This window comes from Capra hircus, chromosome 6 (assembly GCF_001704415.2).
Source record: "Capra hircus breed San Clemente chromosome 6, ASM170441v1, whole genome shotgun sequence".
Lineage (NCBI taxonomy): Eukaryota > Metazoa > Chordata > Mammalia > Artiodactyla > Bovidae > Capra > Capra hircus.
The window spans coordinates 92,063,018-92,078,062 of NC_030813.1; the positions used below are offsets into that span (position 1 = coordinate 92,063,018).

The following is a 15,045-nucleotide window of genomic DNA, read 5'->3' on the forward strand; positions in this document are numbered from 1 at the left end:
TCCATGTATTGTGATAAATATGTGGTTTTGTTGTTAATGAGAAAGTGATTTCCATTTTTTGTAAAAGCCACCTCATTTATTTAAGATTATCAAGGATCTTATAGTAACAAATACCCTTAGCATTATATGTATCTTCATTTTAATGGGTTCTTTTCCCAGGTTGTAGGGAATTTAAATTTAGTTCTTGCTTACCTGATCAAAGTACCACTAGGGCTTTGCTTTGCTATCAAAAGTAAACCTCAAAGAGAGGAAATACCCGCTAGGCAAAGCCCTCTGTTTTTGAGGATTTCAGGAGAGTAGTTGAAACTGAACTACCAGACCAGGCTCACAGCATTCACAGAATCCAGGTGAAAGGCTTACATATTATAAACTCTTTCCAAAGAAGTAGAGGGAAAGAAAAATGATCTCTATATAATTAATATTGTGCTTTTTTCTTTTAAGGGACACATTATATAACTGGATTTTTCAGTAAAATACCTTGTACAGAGTGGTAAATATAATACTAGTTTACTTAATCTATTAATCTTCAATTATTTAGGTTCAGCAAAGTGTTTGGGAAAGACAAGGTAAACTTTGCCAAGTCCAAGAGAAGCATTTTGTTGTTAGAATGATTTAACTCATTCACTAACCGTTTACCAAACGTTTACTAAGAACATGTTAACCCCTAGGAATTCAGTGATGAATAATAAAACATTTTACACCCAAAGGTTCACAGCTGCCCTGATTGTGTGAATGTGTGCCCATTTCTCATGGACTTTTTTTTTTTTTTTTTTTTCAGAGCAGAGGCACTCGCTTAGGCTGGTTTGATTAGTTTAAAAAAAAGTTTAGGGACTTCCCTGGTGGTCCAAAGGCTAAGACTCTGCACTCCCAATGCAGGGGGCCCGGGTTCAGTCCTTGGTCAGGGAACTAGATCCCACATGTAGTTAAGACCCAGTGTAGCCAAATAAATGATTTTTTTAAAAGCTAGTTTTAAAAAACCTCTTGCTTAAGGTGGAGATTTAAAATCCTGTTTTGTTTTGACACTGTTTTCTTAGACACCAGAATTTCTTCTTATCCTTACTAAAAATTACAACAAAATGGTCTTCTAGAAAGGCAGTATAGAATTGTGGAAGGGTCTTAGGCTATGAAAACAGAGCAGCCTGGGTTTGAATCCAAGCTCTGGGTGCCTGCGTGCTCACTTGCTTCAGTCGTGTCGGTATCTTCGTGACACTGTGGACTGCAGCCCGCCAGGCTCCTCTGTCCATGGGATTCTCCAAGCGAGATCACTGGAGTGGAGTGGGTGGCCATGCCCTCCTTGAGGGGATCTTCCCAACCCAGGGATCAAACCTGAATCTCTTATGTCTACCTGCATTGGCAGGTGGATTCTTAACCACTAGTGTCACCTGGAAGTCCAAATCTGAGCTTTACTGCCTAAATTTAGGGTAGGTCATTAAATTCTTTAAGCCTGAGTTTCCATATCCGTAAAATGGTGATAAAAGAAGTGTTAATATATATTATCAGATTAGGCTGTTTTAAGGATTAAAATACAAAAATAACTATCTTGGCATCTAGTGGGTATTAATATCTAATATGTATTGAGTCCTTGCTAAGAGTCAGGTGCTGTCTGAAACTCTTCCTGTATCTTCCTCATACTTGTATGAGGTAGGCACTCTTACTGAGCCCTTTAAAGGTGAGAAAACTCCAAAACCACAGAAGAGATGAACTAGCTTGCTGAGGGCATGGAGGTGCCAGGGTTGGAACCCCACAGATCCTGCCTCTCAACTGAGGAGGCTATTAATAGATAACAGTTACTTTTCCCTTCTTGTTGTTGCTGTTGTGCAGTTGCTAAGTCATGTCCATCTCTTTGCGACCGCACGGGCTGTAGCACGCCAGGCTTCCCTGTCCTTCACTATCTCCTGGAATTTGCCTTTCCCTTTTAGGTGAAATTATTTTTAAGATTTAATTACTGCAGGTAGAACGTAACACCAGTAAGTGGCACTCAGGCTACAATGTTGGCCGGTATGCAGGTGAGCACCGGTGATGGAGACTGTGTATATCTTAAATAGTTGATGGGTCTACTTTCTACCTTGTGGAGGGGGACTCGCAGGAGACGCTTGTGAATATGGTCAGGGTCTTTCCCCAGCCCCTCAAAAGTCTTCCTGTCAGCGGCCCTCTGTGACTTGTGAACAAAGAATGTGGATTTGGTTGAGATTTTGTAAAGCCCTAGTAGGGGCTGACATAGATGCAGTATTATCTTGGTCTCTACCAGCAAGGCAAGGTGAGAAGTTTACCACAAGCCCTGAAAGTGAGAGAAATGTAGATCCTTGTTATCTATTTTATGTATATACTAGTGTGTATCTGTTAGAATATTGTTATTGGACTCCATGAACTGCAGCACGCCAGGCTTCCCTGTCCTTCACCATCTCCCAGAGTTTGCTCAAACTCATGTCCATTTGAATCAGTGGTGCCATCCAGCCATCTCATCTTCTGTTGCCCGTATCTCCTCCTACCCTCAGTCTTTCCCAGCATCAGGGTCTTTTCCAGTGAGCTGGCTCTTTGCATCAGGTGGCTAAAGCATTGGAGCTTTAGCTCCATTATATATGTTAAAATACGTATATGACTGAATCTCTTTGATGTACACCTAAAGCCAATACAACATTATAAATCAGCTATATTTTTTAAAAATTAAGAGGAACATTAAACTGTTGCCCTGGGATATTTTTTATTCCCCATTTTCATGGTGTTTTTCTCAACTGCCAGATTCTGGAGAACCCTGAGTTAGAACTTTATAAAAGAAAAAATCCCAAGTGGTAGATTGAGAACCCTACTGAGTTAATGAAGACACATGACATCACATTGGCCAATTAAAATGTGGGTGCCTTGAGGGGAGGGTAGTTAAACAAGTATACAGACATGATACCCTACATAGATAAGAGCCTTTTCACGGAATTCCCAGCCCACCCCACCAGAGTACAGGTTTTTATGCAAGATGCTCTCTTAACGTTCTCAGCACCCATGGCTGTCTTCTGTAGTGTACCTTGTCAGCTAACCTCTGGACCAGTTCCTCAACCACCCAGGTCTGTGTAAAACCCACCAGGGAAGCTCCTCAGCAAGCAGAGTGGGTGCTGCAACAGGCTGAAGCCAGGGGGCACGGGAGGAGCCTCTTTGCAAAGTGCTGCTTGTATTTAAAGGAACGTTACTGTGTACCAGTTTTGTCCACCCAAGTGAGCCATGTTATCTCGGGACAAAAGTCCTGGTGGATGAAACTTGGGGGGCATCACTCTGAAGGGGAGAAAAGAAATCTGGAGGGAAACCCTACAGCTCTCTGGTTGTCTCCGACCCCTGGAGGCTGCTTGGCTTTGTTCAGGTTCCACTAGCCTCTTGGTCTGATCCATAGTAACTGTGCTGGGCTAAAGCTAGGAGAATCACAGGACTGACACTTGAAGGTCCCTCTGCTTCTTCCCCATCGCCTCCAGCCTCTTTCACTCAACTTAAGCCCTTTGTGTTGGTTCCCATGGTTACCTCTTCACCACCAGCAGCTGGAATTCAGTAGTGAGAGAAGGCCGCCTCCCCACTGAGCCAGGTCTGGCTGGGGCGGAGGCCGCTGATCCGCCCCTGGTTCGTGGCACGGGGTCACAGTCCAGTACCTTCTCTTTGTCGTGGATTCTGTACTTTTCCCAGGCTTGGCGTGCTGGCGTTCTAGTGGGAGGGGAGACGAGGGGTGATGTGCGGCTCACAGGGTATTTCCTGCTCTCAGCTGGCCCGGGGTGGACCTGCCAAGCCCTACCTGCTGCCACCTCCTTCTGTGTGCTGATGCCCAGGCGAGGGGGTAGGACCTGCTGTGCCCAGTACCATCTGTTAATGCCTGGTGGACGTTGACAAGACCAGGCTCTGGTCTGGAAGGAATTGGCAGGTTTTCCGTCAGCTTGGAGGACCAGGCTGGCTCAGGAAACCTGGGGATCGTGGGCAGCCCCAGGGTTCAAGAGGAGAGCACAGCCAGCTCAGAGTTTGTCTTGAAGCTTCAAATTAGATGCTGTTTGAGGCCCAGATTCCTACTCAGTGAGAGTTCCACTGGCCCCAGAAATAGGAACTCTAAACTGCAGGTGGAAATTAAGCAGCTCTGTTGGTGAAGGTGAGAAGTTACCTATAGAAGCCACCACAGATCGTGGCTCCTGAGGATGCCAGGACTGGAAGAATTGTCATGCTTTTCCTGGAATCAGGCAGCTCTATTTATTCTACAGTCCACTCCACTTACAAGTATCTGAGCCCCTAGATGACGTGCAGATCAAGGTTAAGGGCATGCTTCCGAGCCTTATAATGTGTGGGGTCTTGGCTTTACCACTGTCTTTGTGATCTTGAGCAATTTACTTAAATTACCCATTCCTCGGTTTCCTTTTTCTATGAGAGAGGGAGAATACTTCATAGGGTTATTATGAGGATTGAATTTGTTATGTAAAAATACTTTGTAAAGCCCTACTCAGGTGCTGGGCTTCCCAGGTGGCGCTAGTGGTAAAGAACCTGCCTGCTAGTATAGGAGACATAAGAGACACAGGTTCAGTCCCTGGGTCAGGAAGATCCCCTGAAGAAGGGCATGGCAACCCACTCCAGTATTCTTGCCTGGAGAATTCCACGGGTAGAGGAGCCTAGCAGGCTACAGTCCATAGGATTGCAGAGTCGGACATGACTGAAGTGACTTAGCACAGCACAGCACATAGTAATGGAAGGAAAGGAAAAATGATGGGGATAAGTAGAAACTTAGCCAGTGAAACCATAGTTACAAACACCTTGAAAAGATATATTATAAACCACAGACGATTACTTTTCCACAAGTTGACTGCAGTTTGGGTACCTTGCCTTCCATTTAAAATATACTTCCAAAGAATATAAAGCAACAGCTGTGGCAAAGCTTGGGAGACAGAGTCCCACTTTGGGTGATAGCAGAGGTTGGAAACATTTAGGTTTGAGATTTGGAGGGATGTAAATAGCATGGAATGTCTATTATCTACCCCAAAAAGCAGAACGAATCTTGGATATTGTGGACACAAATGCAGTTGGCACGAGCTTAAAAAAAGTGCATGTGAGCTTCATTCTAAGACCCAATAATCCTCTTGGGCAAAGTAAGGATTAGGCCTCCCCCACAAACAAGGGGGTGAGTTCCATTTTGCTAAGATCCCTCAGCTGTTGCCACATTTAGCCAGGGACCTATTTTCTTGTGATGAATGACCACCTCCATTTACATTTTGCATGTCCACCATCCCTCTTCTCCAGGCAGGTCTAGGACAGGAGCAACTTATTTGCATGTAGATGGAAGAGAGAAGGGCTTCCTTGATGGCTCAGTGGTAAAGAATCTGCCTGCCAATGCAGGAGACCCGGGTTCGATCACTGGATCAAGAAGATCCCCTGAAGGAAGAAATGGCAACCCACTCCAGAATTCTTGCCTGGAGAATCCCATGGATAGAGGAGCCTGGTGGGCTACAGTCTATGGAGTCACAGAATTGGACATGACTGAGCATGCACAGGAGAAAGAAACCTCACCTCCCACAGACTGCAGTCTCCTCCCTTCCAGAGCCAGGGTCTGTCATCCACTCGCACTTGCAGGAGGATAGGGGGTCTCACTCCCTAGAGCCTGAGGTGAGAGGCCTCCAGGCACTAAAAAGACCTGGGCCCAACCTCACCGTGTTTTTAAAACAGCCATGCAGACACATTCCCTGAGTCCCATCCCTGCTCAGTGCCTGAAGCTCCCTCTGCTGAAACGAGGCTTGTAGAAGAATCCTCAGGCTGATGCTGTCAGCCCTGATACTCCAGAAACCATTTCTTTCACGCTGGTTGCTGGGCCTTCTGCCCCAGTCTGTTCCTAAGGGCCCCAGGTAACACCGTTTATTTCCTGTTCTTATATGCGAGAACTGTGACATTTATATCTCTCACCAAATGCTTTGGACATTTGCAGTTGCCCTCTTTAAGGAATGAAAGAGCCAATCGTTATACCCACATCCTATCACACCCCTTGGGTGCCTTCCCATACTCATCTCTCTCATGTAGGCCACTTGGATCAAATGATAATAGCTCCCTTCTTGTGGTGGTTATCATGTGCCAGGCTTACCAGATCCCACAGCCGTGTCAGCAGGCAGATAATACTCTGTCCCCTTTTTACAGATGAGGTCCTAGGGCTCAGATGGAATAGTGGCATGAAATCTTTCCATTGCCCAAACTTACTCCCAGGGTAGTACATCCACTGCCATTTCCTGACAAAGATTTTCCTTTAAAACTATGGAGAAATTAGACTGAGATTCATTCTTGTGAGGAAAAAAAAATTAAGGCTGATTTTACTTTTTCTGATAACTACAATCATAAATGTTAATTGTAAACAATTTGCAAGATACAGAAAAAGGGAAGAAAAATATCACCCTTAATCCTATCACCCAGTAGTAACATTTTGGTACTTTTTCTGGTCTTTTGTCTTCATTCGTTGCTTTCTGTCATATATGAATGGCAAAAGGGTCCTGTGGCAGAAATGGTCATGTCGATTGGCAGGTGGCTGATGCCTAAGAAAAAAGCACGCATGATCTTGGGACCCTCAGGCCTTGCGTGAGGGGTGGTGTGGTCTCCAGCCAGACTACTTTCTGCTTATTTCTTTTTGCTTTATCTATATGAGGATCATTGCTGTCTCAAATGATAAGATTAATAACCTATTAAAGCACAGTATTTGGTACATACCGAGTGTCCAAGAAATGTAAATTTCCTTGCCATTGGTAAGAAGGAAATACTGCCAGGCACCGTTCTAAGTGTGTTACACATATTCATTCAAGCCTCACAACTACCCTTTGATATGGGTATTATAATATTTATAGGGGAGGAAACTGAGGCGCAGGAGGCTGTGACCTGCCCAAAGTCAGACACCTGCTAGGTGACAGAGCCAGAATAGGAACCCAAGCAGCTGGCTGCAGAATCCACATTGTTCATACAAGTTATGCAGCCGGCCACTTACTGTGTTGATTTAAGGTCACACTCTTGAGTGTTTGTGGCTGGGACAATATGCTCCAGTGGTAAAGATGTCACCAGTTTAATCTAAGCCCTTGCATGAGGGCCCTTGGTTTTCTTATGCACTTGCCCTGGACTAGTCTTAGGGCCCTGGAGGTGGTAGCATTGCAGTCAAAAGTAAATATGGAGCAGATTAAGTATTTAATAGGTAGGTTACAGGATCTGGCTAATCATTTGGCTTTTTCCTCTACGCACCCTTTTCCAGATGCAAGGTTGGCATTGAGGTCACTGGCTTAAGATCTGGAGATAGTTAGGCTTATGGTTTCAGAAAGAGTCAGAAATATGCTGAATGTTGGTGGTGTAAGTTGTACACTTGTTCCATTTGGGAGGTTTCAGGGGAAATCAAGTGAGAAAAAGCATCATCAAGAGGCACAGGAGGTACAGGTAGACACAGGGCCGAGACCTACAAAGCACTTCTATGCATGGCTGAAGAGTTACACGTGGCCTCCTGTAATGACCATACTGCCAAACCAAGGTGGGTGAACAGAAGGAAGAGCTTTTTTGAGGACAAGTAAAGGGATGCCTGGGTAGCTCAGCTGGTAAAGAATCCACCGGCAGTGCAGGAGAGCCCAGTTCGATTCCTGGGTCAGGAAGATGCCCTGGAGAAGTAATAGGCTACCCACTCCAGTATTCTGGCCTGGAGAATTCCATGGACTGTATAGTTCATGGGGTCGCAAAGAGTCGGACACAACAGAGACTTTCACTTCACTTGCTTTTTAAATTATTACTTACCGTCTAAGAAGTCCAATCTGTGTTGCCTCAGGCCTGTATCCTGTTCAGTGCGTTCCACTGTAAGCTTGCCCTTTGCTGTGCTGTGCTTAGTCGCTCAGTCGTGTCTGACTCTGTGCGACCCCATGGACTGTAGCCCACCAGGCTCCTCTGTCCATGGGATTCTCCAGGCAAGAACACTGGAGTGGGTTGCCATTTCCTTCTCCAATGCATGAAAGTGAAAATGGAAAGTGAAGTCGCTCAGTCATGTCCGACTCCTAGCGACCCCATGGACTGTAGCCCACCAGGCTCCTCTGTCCATGGGATTCTCCAGGCCAGAATACTGGAGTGGGTTGCCATGCTCTCTTCCAGGGGATCGTCCTCATCCAGGGACTAAACCTGGGTCTCCTGTGTTGTAGGCAGATTCTCTGCCATAGAGCCACCAAGGAAGTCCAAGAATACTGGAGTGGCCAGCCTATCCCTTCTCCAGGAGATCTTCCCAACCCAGGGATCAAACCCAGGTTTCTGGCATTGCATGCAGATTCTTTACCAGCTGAGCCACAAGGGAAGCCCCAAGAGAGGGGAAGAAGGAAGGGACAGTGACCCAAAAGGTTCTGTCTAAATACATAGGAACCAAAAGATCAGTAATAGAAACAAGGGGCTTTTCAAGAGAGGGCAGTTCACTGAAGACTTCTGTGACACCTTTGATAGATGCCCAGTCATCAGCAAACGAGGAACAGCTGCGTTAGGCTATGAGCAGAAATCTGAGCCAGAGGGCATGGGTTCTTAATATCTTCCGCCACACACTGAAGGAATGGAGAATCCAGACCCCCTCTGCCTCCCAGAGACTGAAGGGAAGAGAGAGGCAGGGGAACCTGAGGTTCTGATACGAGGAGAGGCCTGGAAACAGGATGCAGAGATGATGACACGCAGCTTCCTGCATGATGGACCCGGAGCAGCAGAAAGAGAACATAGAGACCCAGGCACCCACAAGCGCAACTTCACAGAGCAGGTTATGAAAATGAATACATGCAAGCACCCCACCTAAGTCCAAAGGAATTTCTCCAGGGGACTCTGAGGACAACTTAGCCCTGTATAAATGCACTTCTGTCTGTTTAATCTCAAAAAGCATTCTGGTGGCTTCAAAACATAAGGCAGCAAGATGGTGCTGAGCTGTGCCAACTGTTGGGTGAAGGGTGTGGTCAGTGGCCCCCCAGCACTGCTCCTGTCCACTCCACAAAAGCCAGCCGTTGTGACAGGGACCAACAGTTAGAGCCTAATTCTACTTTATAAAGGAGTCAACTCACAACCTTACATGTTGTTGTTGTTTAGCAGCTCAGTCGAGTCCAACTCTTTGTGACCCCATGGGCTGTAGCCTGCCATGCTTCTCTGTCCATGGGAGTCTCCAGGCAAGAATACTGGAGTGGGTTTCATGCCCTCCTTCCAGGGGACTCTTCCCGACCCAGGGATCGAACCCGCATCTCCTGCATTGGCAGGTGAATTTTTTACTGAGCCACCAGGGAAGCCCTCATAACTTTGTACAGAAAGTGACTAAAAGAGGTCCCCAGCTTTCCCAAAATGCGTAAACAGTTTAATGCCTTTAAAAGTTGAAGGGCATAGAGCTCCATTTTGGATGCATCACACAGTTTTTCCCTTTACAGTCAACTGTGATTATTTCTATGAATCTGTATTATGTGCCTATTGTGAGCCACTCACTGAGGCCCTGAGTATGTAGTGGTTTAAAAGCGCAAAACTGTAGAAAAGCCAGCCGTGGACCCTGAGTTGGCTGCACTTTCTGTCCGGTGCAATCCGTGTGCAAATAAACATTTACCTACGGCCCCAGGTGCAATGACAGGTAAGACCAGGTGCTGGGCAGAGACTGTATGAGGCAGATGAAACGGTCTCTGAGGAGGTGGGGTGTTCCCTGGACCGAAAGGCTGAGGACGAGCCGGTCAAGCGGAGAATCAGGAGGAAGACTGTTCCAGGCGGAGGGAACTACATGTGTGAAGTGGAGAGCTTGGCAGGCTTAGGGTGCTCAGGGCAGGCAGGCCAGCAAAGACCGCAAGTGAGAGGGGTGATGTTAAAGGGCGGGCAGGAACCAGGTCACTCAGGCCTCACAGACAAGCTAAGGAACTTGAATTTTCTCCAGAGTGCATGCGGAAGCCACACAAGTTTTATTATTAGAGATGACATAATCCATTTAGTTTTCTTTTTAAAGGTGCCACTGGCCCCTGGGTTGGAGGGGGACTGGAGTGGATGTGGCTGGCGAGGAAGCTTCCCCAGGCAAAACACAACCAAAAGAAGAAAACTGCTGATTTTCAGAACTGAGCTCTTCCTAAGGCTGCAACAGCCCACGCTAAGGAGATTGGAGCCCCCTCTGCCCATCCTCATGGAAATGTAGTAGAAATCAGGAGCTAAAGGGATCTGGAGAGACCCTCCCCAGACACCTCCCCTTGGTGTTCAAGACAGCTATAGGAACAGGGCGATCTGGAACTGCTTCTTCAGTATTGGCTGAAGCTCAGTTCAGAAAGCAGTTAAGGACTCTATTAAAATACCAAATAGTAAAGAGTTAGTATATACTCATCAATTGTGAGCTGTGCTGCTCTTCAGTGGCTAAGTCGTATTCGACTCTTTGTGACCCCATGGACTGCATCACAGCAGGCTTCCTTGTCCTTAATCGTCTCTCATAGTTCACTCAAACTCTTTGAGTCCGTTGAGTCAGTGATGCCATCCAACCATCTCATCCTCTGTCGTCCCCTTCTCATGCCCTCAGTCTTTCCCAGCATGAGGGTCTTTTCTCATGAGTAGGCTCTTCTCATCAAGTGGCCAAAGTATTGGAGCTTTAGCTTCAGTCCTTATTCAGGGTTGATTTCCTTTAGGATTGACTAGTTTGGTCTCCTTGCTGTCCAAGGAACTCTCAAGAGTCTTCTCCAGCACCGCAGTTCGAAACCATCAATTCTTTGGCGCTCAGCCTTCTTTATGGTCCAATTCTCACATTCATGTATGAACAGTGGGGGCTGGGAATATGAATGTACTTATCATAGGAAGTAGAAATATGTAGGTGGTTGGCCTGGGTTTCTTGTTTCTTATCTGGTGAAGACAGATGACACTGGGCTAGTGCATCACAATCATTTTGTTTTAGCCCCTGGTAAATCTTTCAAGCCAGCTGTGATTTTTGTTTCCTTGTTCATAGTTTGTGGTACTGAGACTGGACAGTAGTAAGAAACAATATTAAAAACAACCCTCAAAAACATCTCACCAGTTTGGCCAGCAAGATTCACTATGGAATTTCTTTTCACTAGAGCATGTGAGTTTAAAAGTGTTTATTTGTTGTCCTGATTATTCCAGAAAGAGTTTAAGGCAGAGAAGGTATGTTCTGGGTGCTGGTCATCCTTCCTGCCTTCCTTCCAGCCTTGCTTCCTCCTTGGTCGAGCATCCAGGCAGCCCACCCAGGGTCAGGGGAGGTGAAGATTGGCAGGGGGGCTGTGCTGTGACTTAGCCTGGTTGTTAACCTCAGTCATTGCTGGGGTGCTGATCTCTGCTAGGGGTGAGAAGAATCCTGCGTGAAAAATCCTTAAAAAGATGAAACAGCCTCCTGTTCTTCTTGCTTCCATCTCTTTCCTATTTGCCTGCTCTTCCTTCTAGCCCTTCACCCCAGACAGCCTGTACCTTGGACCTTCCGTCTTTTGGTGCCTCCCAGAGAGGGGTAGGGGCTAAGGAGAGAGAAAAGGACTCCGCCATTGTGCAGAGAGGGCAGAGCCAACAACTGTGGTTTAGGCGCAAAATGAGGAAGTTATTAAATGCCACAAAGGTTTTGTGAAACCTTAGGCCTGGTCTTTCTTGTTTTCTCCCATGGACAGCAGCAGGGTCTAGAGGAGAGCCAGAAAGACAAGCTTGCTGTCGAAATGGATTCTACCAATGGGTGGCTGTGGATGTGCTGTGTCATCTTTACGTTCATGGATTTGATGAGATGCCTTTGAGTCTACTTTCCACCTCAGCTTAAACCAGATGGCCACTGGGGCAAAAAGAGCCTTGTCCAGAGTTAGCACGTCAGAGCTTTTTCTTGTGGCTTAGGGCTGTAGGAGAAACCCTAATTAGAGACCACATTGATGAATTCTGCAAAAGGCTCTGATGTGCTAACTCTAGACAAGGCTCTTTTTGCTGTTACTTCCAGCATAAATTAGGTCATTTAGTTGTGTCTGTTTTACATAACAATCTTGGCTGAAAGGAGTTCTAAAATGAAGGTTGAAGACAGTAATGAAAATGACTCATTAATTAAGCAGATACCCCATGTGTAGGCAGTATGCGGGACAGTTAACAGATATTATGTAGAAGCTTGATAGCAACTCCGCAGGATACATATAATTATAGGAGCTGATTTGCTGAGTGCTGAGTAGGCACAGACATCATTATTATTCTATGTGCTTTACCTGAATTGGGCTTCTCTGGTGGCTCAGATGGTAAAGCATCTACCTGCAATGTGGGAGACCCAGGTTCAGTCATGGGTTGGGAAGATTCCATGGAGGAGGGCATGGCAACCCACTCCAGTGTTCTTACCTGGAGAATTTCATGGATGGAGGCTACAGTCCATAGGCTTGCAAAGAGTCCGACATGACTGAGCAGCTAACACAGCACTTCTCAACAATGCTATGAAAGCCATTGTTCCTTTGCACCTATTTCAGAGATCCAAGAGCAGACACACAGAGAGAACAAGGTCACAGAGTTTTGCTCAGTGGCTGGGGCCAGACTCCTGCACTGTGGGTTCTGCCATATTCTCAGGTTCCCCATGAGGAGCCCGGGGCTCACCATTTACTTGTCCGATGTCATTCGGCTCACAAGTGACAGAACCTCAACCAGGCTTTCAGACTTCCGGTCCAGGGGAATACTGAATATATTCCAAGTCAGGCATCCTCAAATTGTTGAGAAAAGTAAGGTAAACACAGGAGGCGATTACACTAAGATAAAACTAGACATAAAGCTTAGAAGTGGAAACTCCCTGCTGACTGCCTGATCATCTCCCTCCCTATCCTGAAATACAAAGAAATCAATACCATGCCTAATCCCACCACTTCTCACCCAAGGCCTGTGCAGAAGAGAAACCGCAGGCATTTGCACTTTCTTCAGATTCCTGCTTATAGGATGTGGTGCGGGGGCTACCGGTCAGCTCTCAAAGAGACATGAAAGCATATTACTGGTACCCAGTGTAGCGAACCTGCCTCAGAGTCTGATGCAGGGAACAGACTCACTGATCAAGAGCAGACCTTGGAGGTGAAGACACAGTGTTTGGAAATTAAGAAGCCAAGACTCCACAGGAGAAGAAATATATCTGTTCCCACGGGGAACGCACTGGCCACTCGGGGCTTAACATTTTTCTCTGGCTCCCTGGGTGTATGGAGGAAAAGCGCTAGGGAAATGGTGTTAGGGACTGGGGGCGGGAGGGTGGATTTAAATGGACACACAAAAGGCTTGCCTCCAGCGCAGTGGAATCTAAACAATCTGAAATAGCTTGGACTCAAGCGTTGGCTTGTGCAAACGGAGCCAGGGCTGGTGCTCTGGGTGTTGCTCTCCTTCCAGCTACCCTGGGTCGGGAGGCAGCAGAAACTTGTCTCAGGAAACCACCTCCTTCAGTGAGTTCAAGTTCTTAACTTATTCACTAACAGATCCTGAATTATAGGCGGGTTTTTCTTCATAATGGTCAATGAGTCTTTCTCCCTGCTTGGTTGGAAAAATCTAGAATTCTGAGATTGGGAAGTATACCTTATTGCTTATTGTAGAAACACAGATAGGGGAGGGTGACAACCCCCACCAGTACAGTGTGCCTGGGTGGGTGCAGGCTTAGACCTCTGCGCTCAGCTGCGCTGCACTGTGCCAGCTCTACAGTGAATTCTCAGACCTTGTCCACATTGGATTCGTTTATCCACCCTGCCCGCAAACACCACCACGCTCAACTTCTTGTTTTCCTCCTTTTGCCAGAGATGCGTGTGCAGAACCGGGCCCTGCAGACACTGGCACCTCTGACTCGTTCCGCCCAGAGCACCTCACCTCTGACCCCCAGCACAGAAAAGTAGCATGGTCAGGAGGGGTTAAACCTCGGCTGAAGCACAGGTAAGAGGCACGGAGGACCTTGTTGAGTGGTCTGGAAGGACTTGGCTGCGGGAAGAGGGAATGACGGCCAAGTCTGGTCACAAATACAGATGAATGAGAGAGGTGAGGAGGTCAGGCAGAAGCTTGGAATTCAGAAGGATAACCATCCTGATGACAGTTTCCAAACTAGGTTCTGAAGAAGCATCAGGTTCCTGGCAGGTAATCTGAGGGGTCCCTCAAATCATTTGATGCAGATATCTTTTAAAAAACTACATTCACAGCTATTTTTAAAACTATAATTAAAAATGCTCAGAGATATACCAATGCCCTATACTTTGGAAATGACTCGTACAACAAGATGGATTCGTCTTTGAGCTGATACTCATTGAGAAATGTCCCGAGATTACAAAGTTGGCCTAATGAAAATTTGTAACTACTTATCTGGGCTTCCTGTGTGCTAGGGCTTTGCGTACCTCGTCAGGTTTTCACCCCAGTGCTGTGAGGTTTGCACTAGTGTAAAGGCATCTAGTTAGGTGGTAGGTTCAAATTCAGACAGTTTGAGCTCACAGCCACTCCACTCAGCAATTAGCATAACAGCCTACTTCATAGGACAGTTATGGGGGTTCAAGGAGATGAGATATTCAAAGCACTTAGCGCAGAGCCTGCTCATTGTCGGTGAAGTAAATATTAGGTGCTGGTATATTGATGATGTTCTCATTCTTATCATCCTTTTCATCAGTCATGTAAGTCTGTGTGCCAGCATGAAAGGCAGTATAATATAGTAAGATGGGGTCCATGGAATCAGTCTACCTAGAATTCACATCTTAATTCTGCCATTTAATATATAATGCAGGGGCAAAGAGGATGGGGTGGGATAGATTGGGAGATTAGGCTTCTCAGGTGGTGCCTAGGGGTAAAGAACCTGCCTGTCAACGAAGGAGACATAAGAGACATGGGTTCATTCCCTGGGTCGGGAAGATCCCCTGGAGGAGGGCATGGCAACCCACACCAGTATTCTTGCCTGGAGAATCCCCATTGACAGAGGAGCCTGGTAGGCTACAGTCCATAGGGTCACAAAAAATCAGACACAACTGAAGTGACTTTGCATGCGTGCACGCACGTATAAAATAGATAACTATTGAGAACTTACATGAGGAACTATACTCAGTGCTCTCTGGTGACATAAATGGGAAGGAAATCCAATAAAGAGGGGATATACGTATGTGTATAGCTGAT

At 46.4% G+C, this 15,045-nt stretch overlaps 1 protein-coding gene across 4 annotated transcripts in view; it reads left to right on the forward strand.

Annotated features, from left to right (window-relative positions):
• The window catches only part of SHROOM3 (shroom family member 3), a 330,680-nt gene that overhangs the window by 258,974 nt on the left and 56,661 nt on the right, over positions 1-15,045 (forward strand). For all 4 annotated transcript variants that reach the window (XM_018049607.1, XM_018049610.1, XM_018049609.1 and 1 more), the window contains one exon: positions 13,699-13,830. In XM_018049607.1, the coding sequence (XP_017905096.1) occupies positions 13,699-13,830 (132 nt within the window). The remainder of the gene's footprint in view (positions 1-13,698; positions 13,831-15,045) is intronic.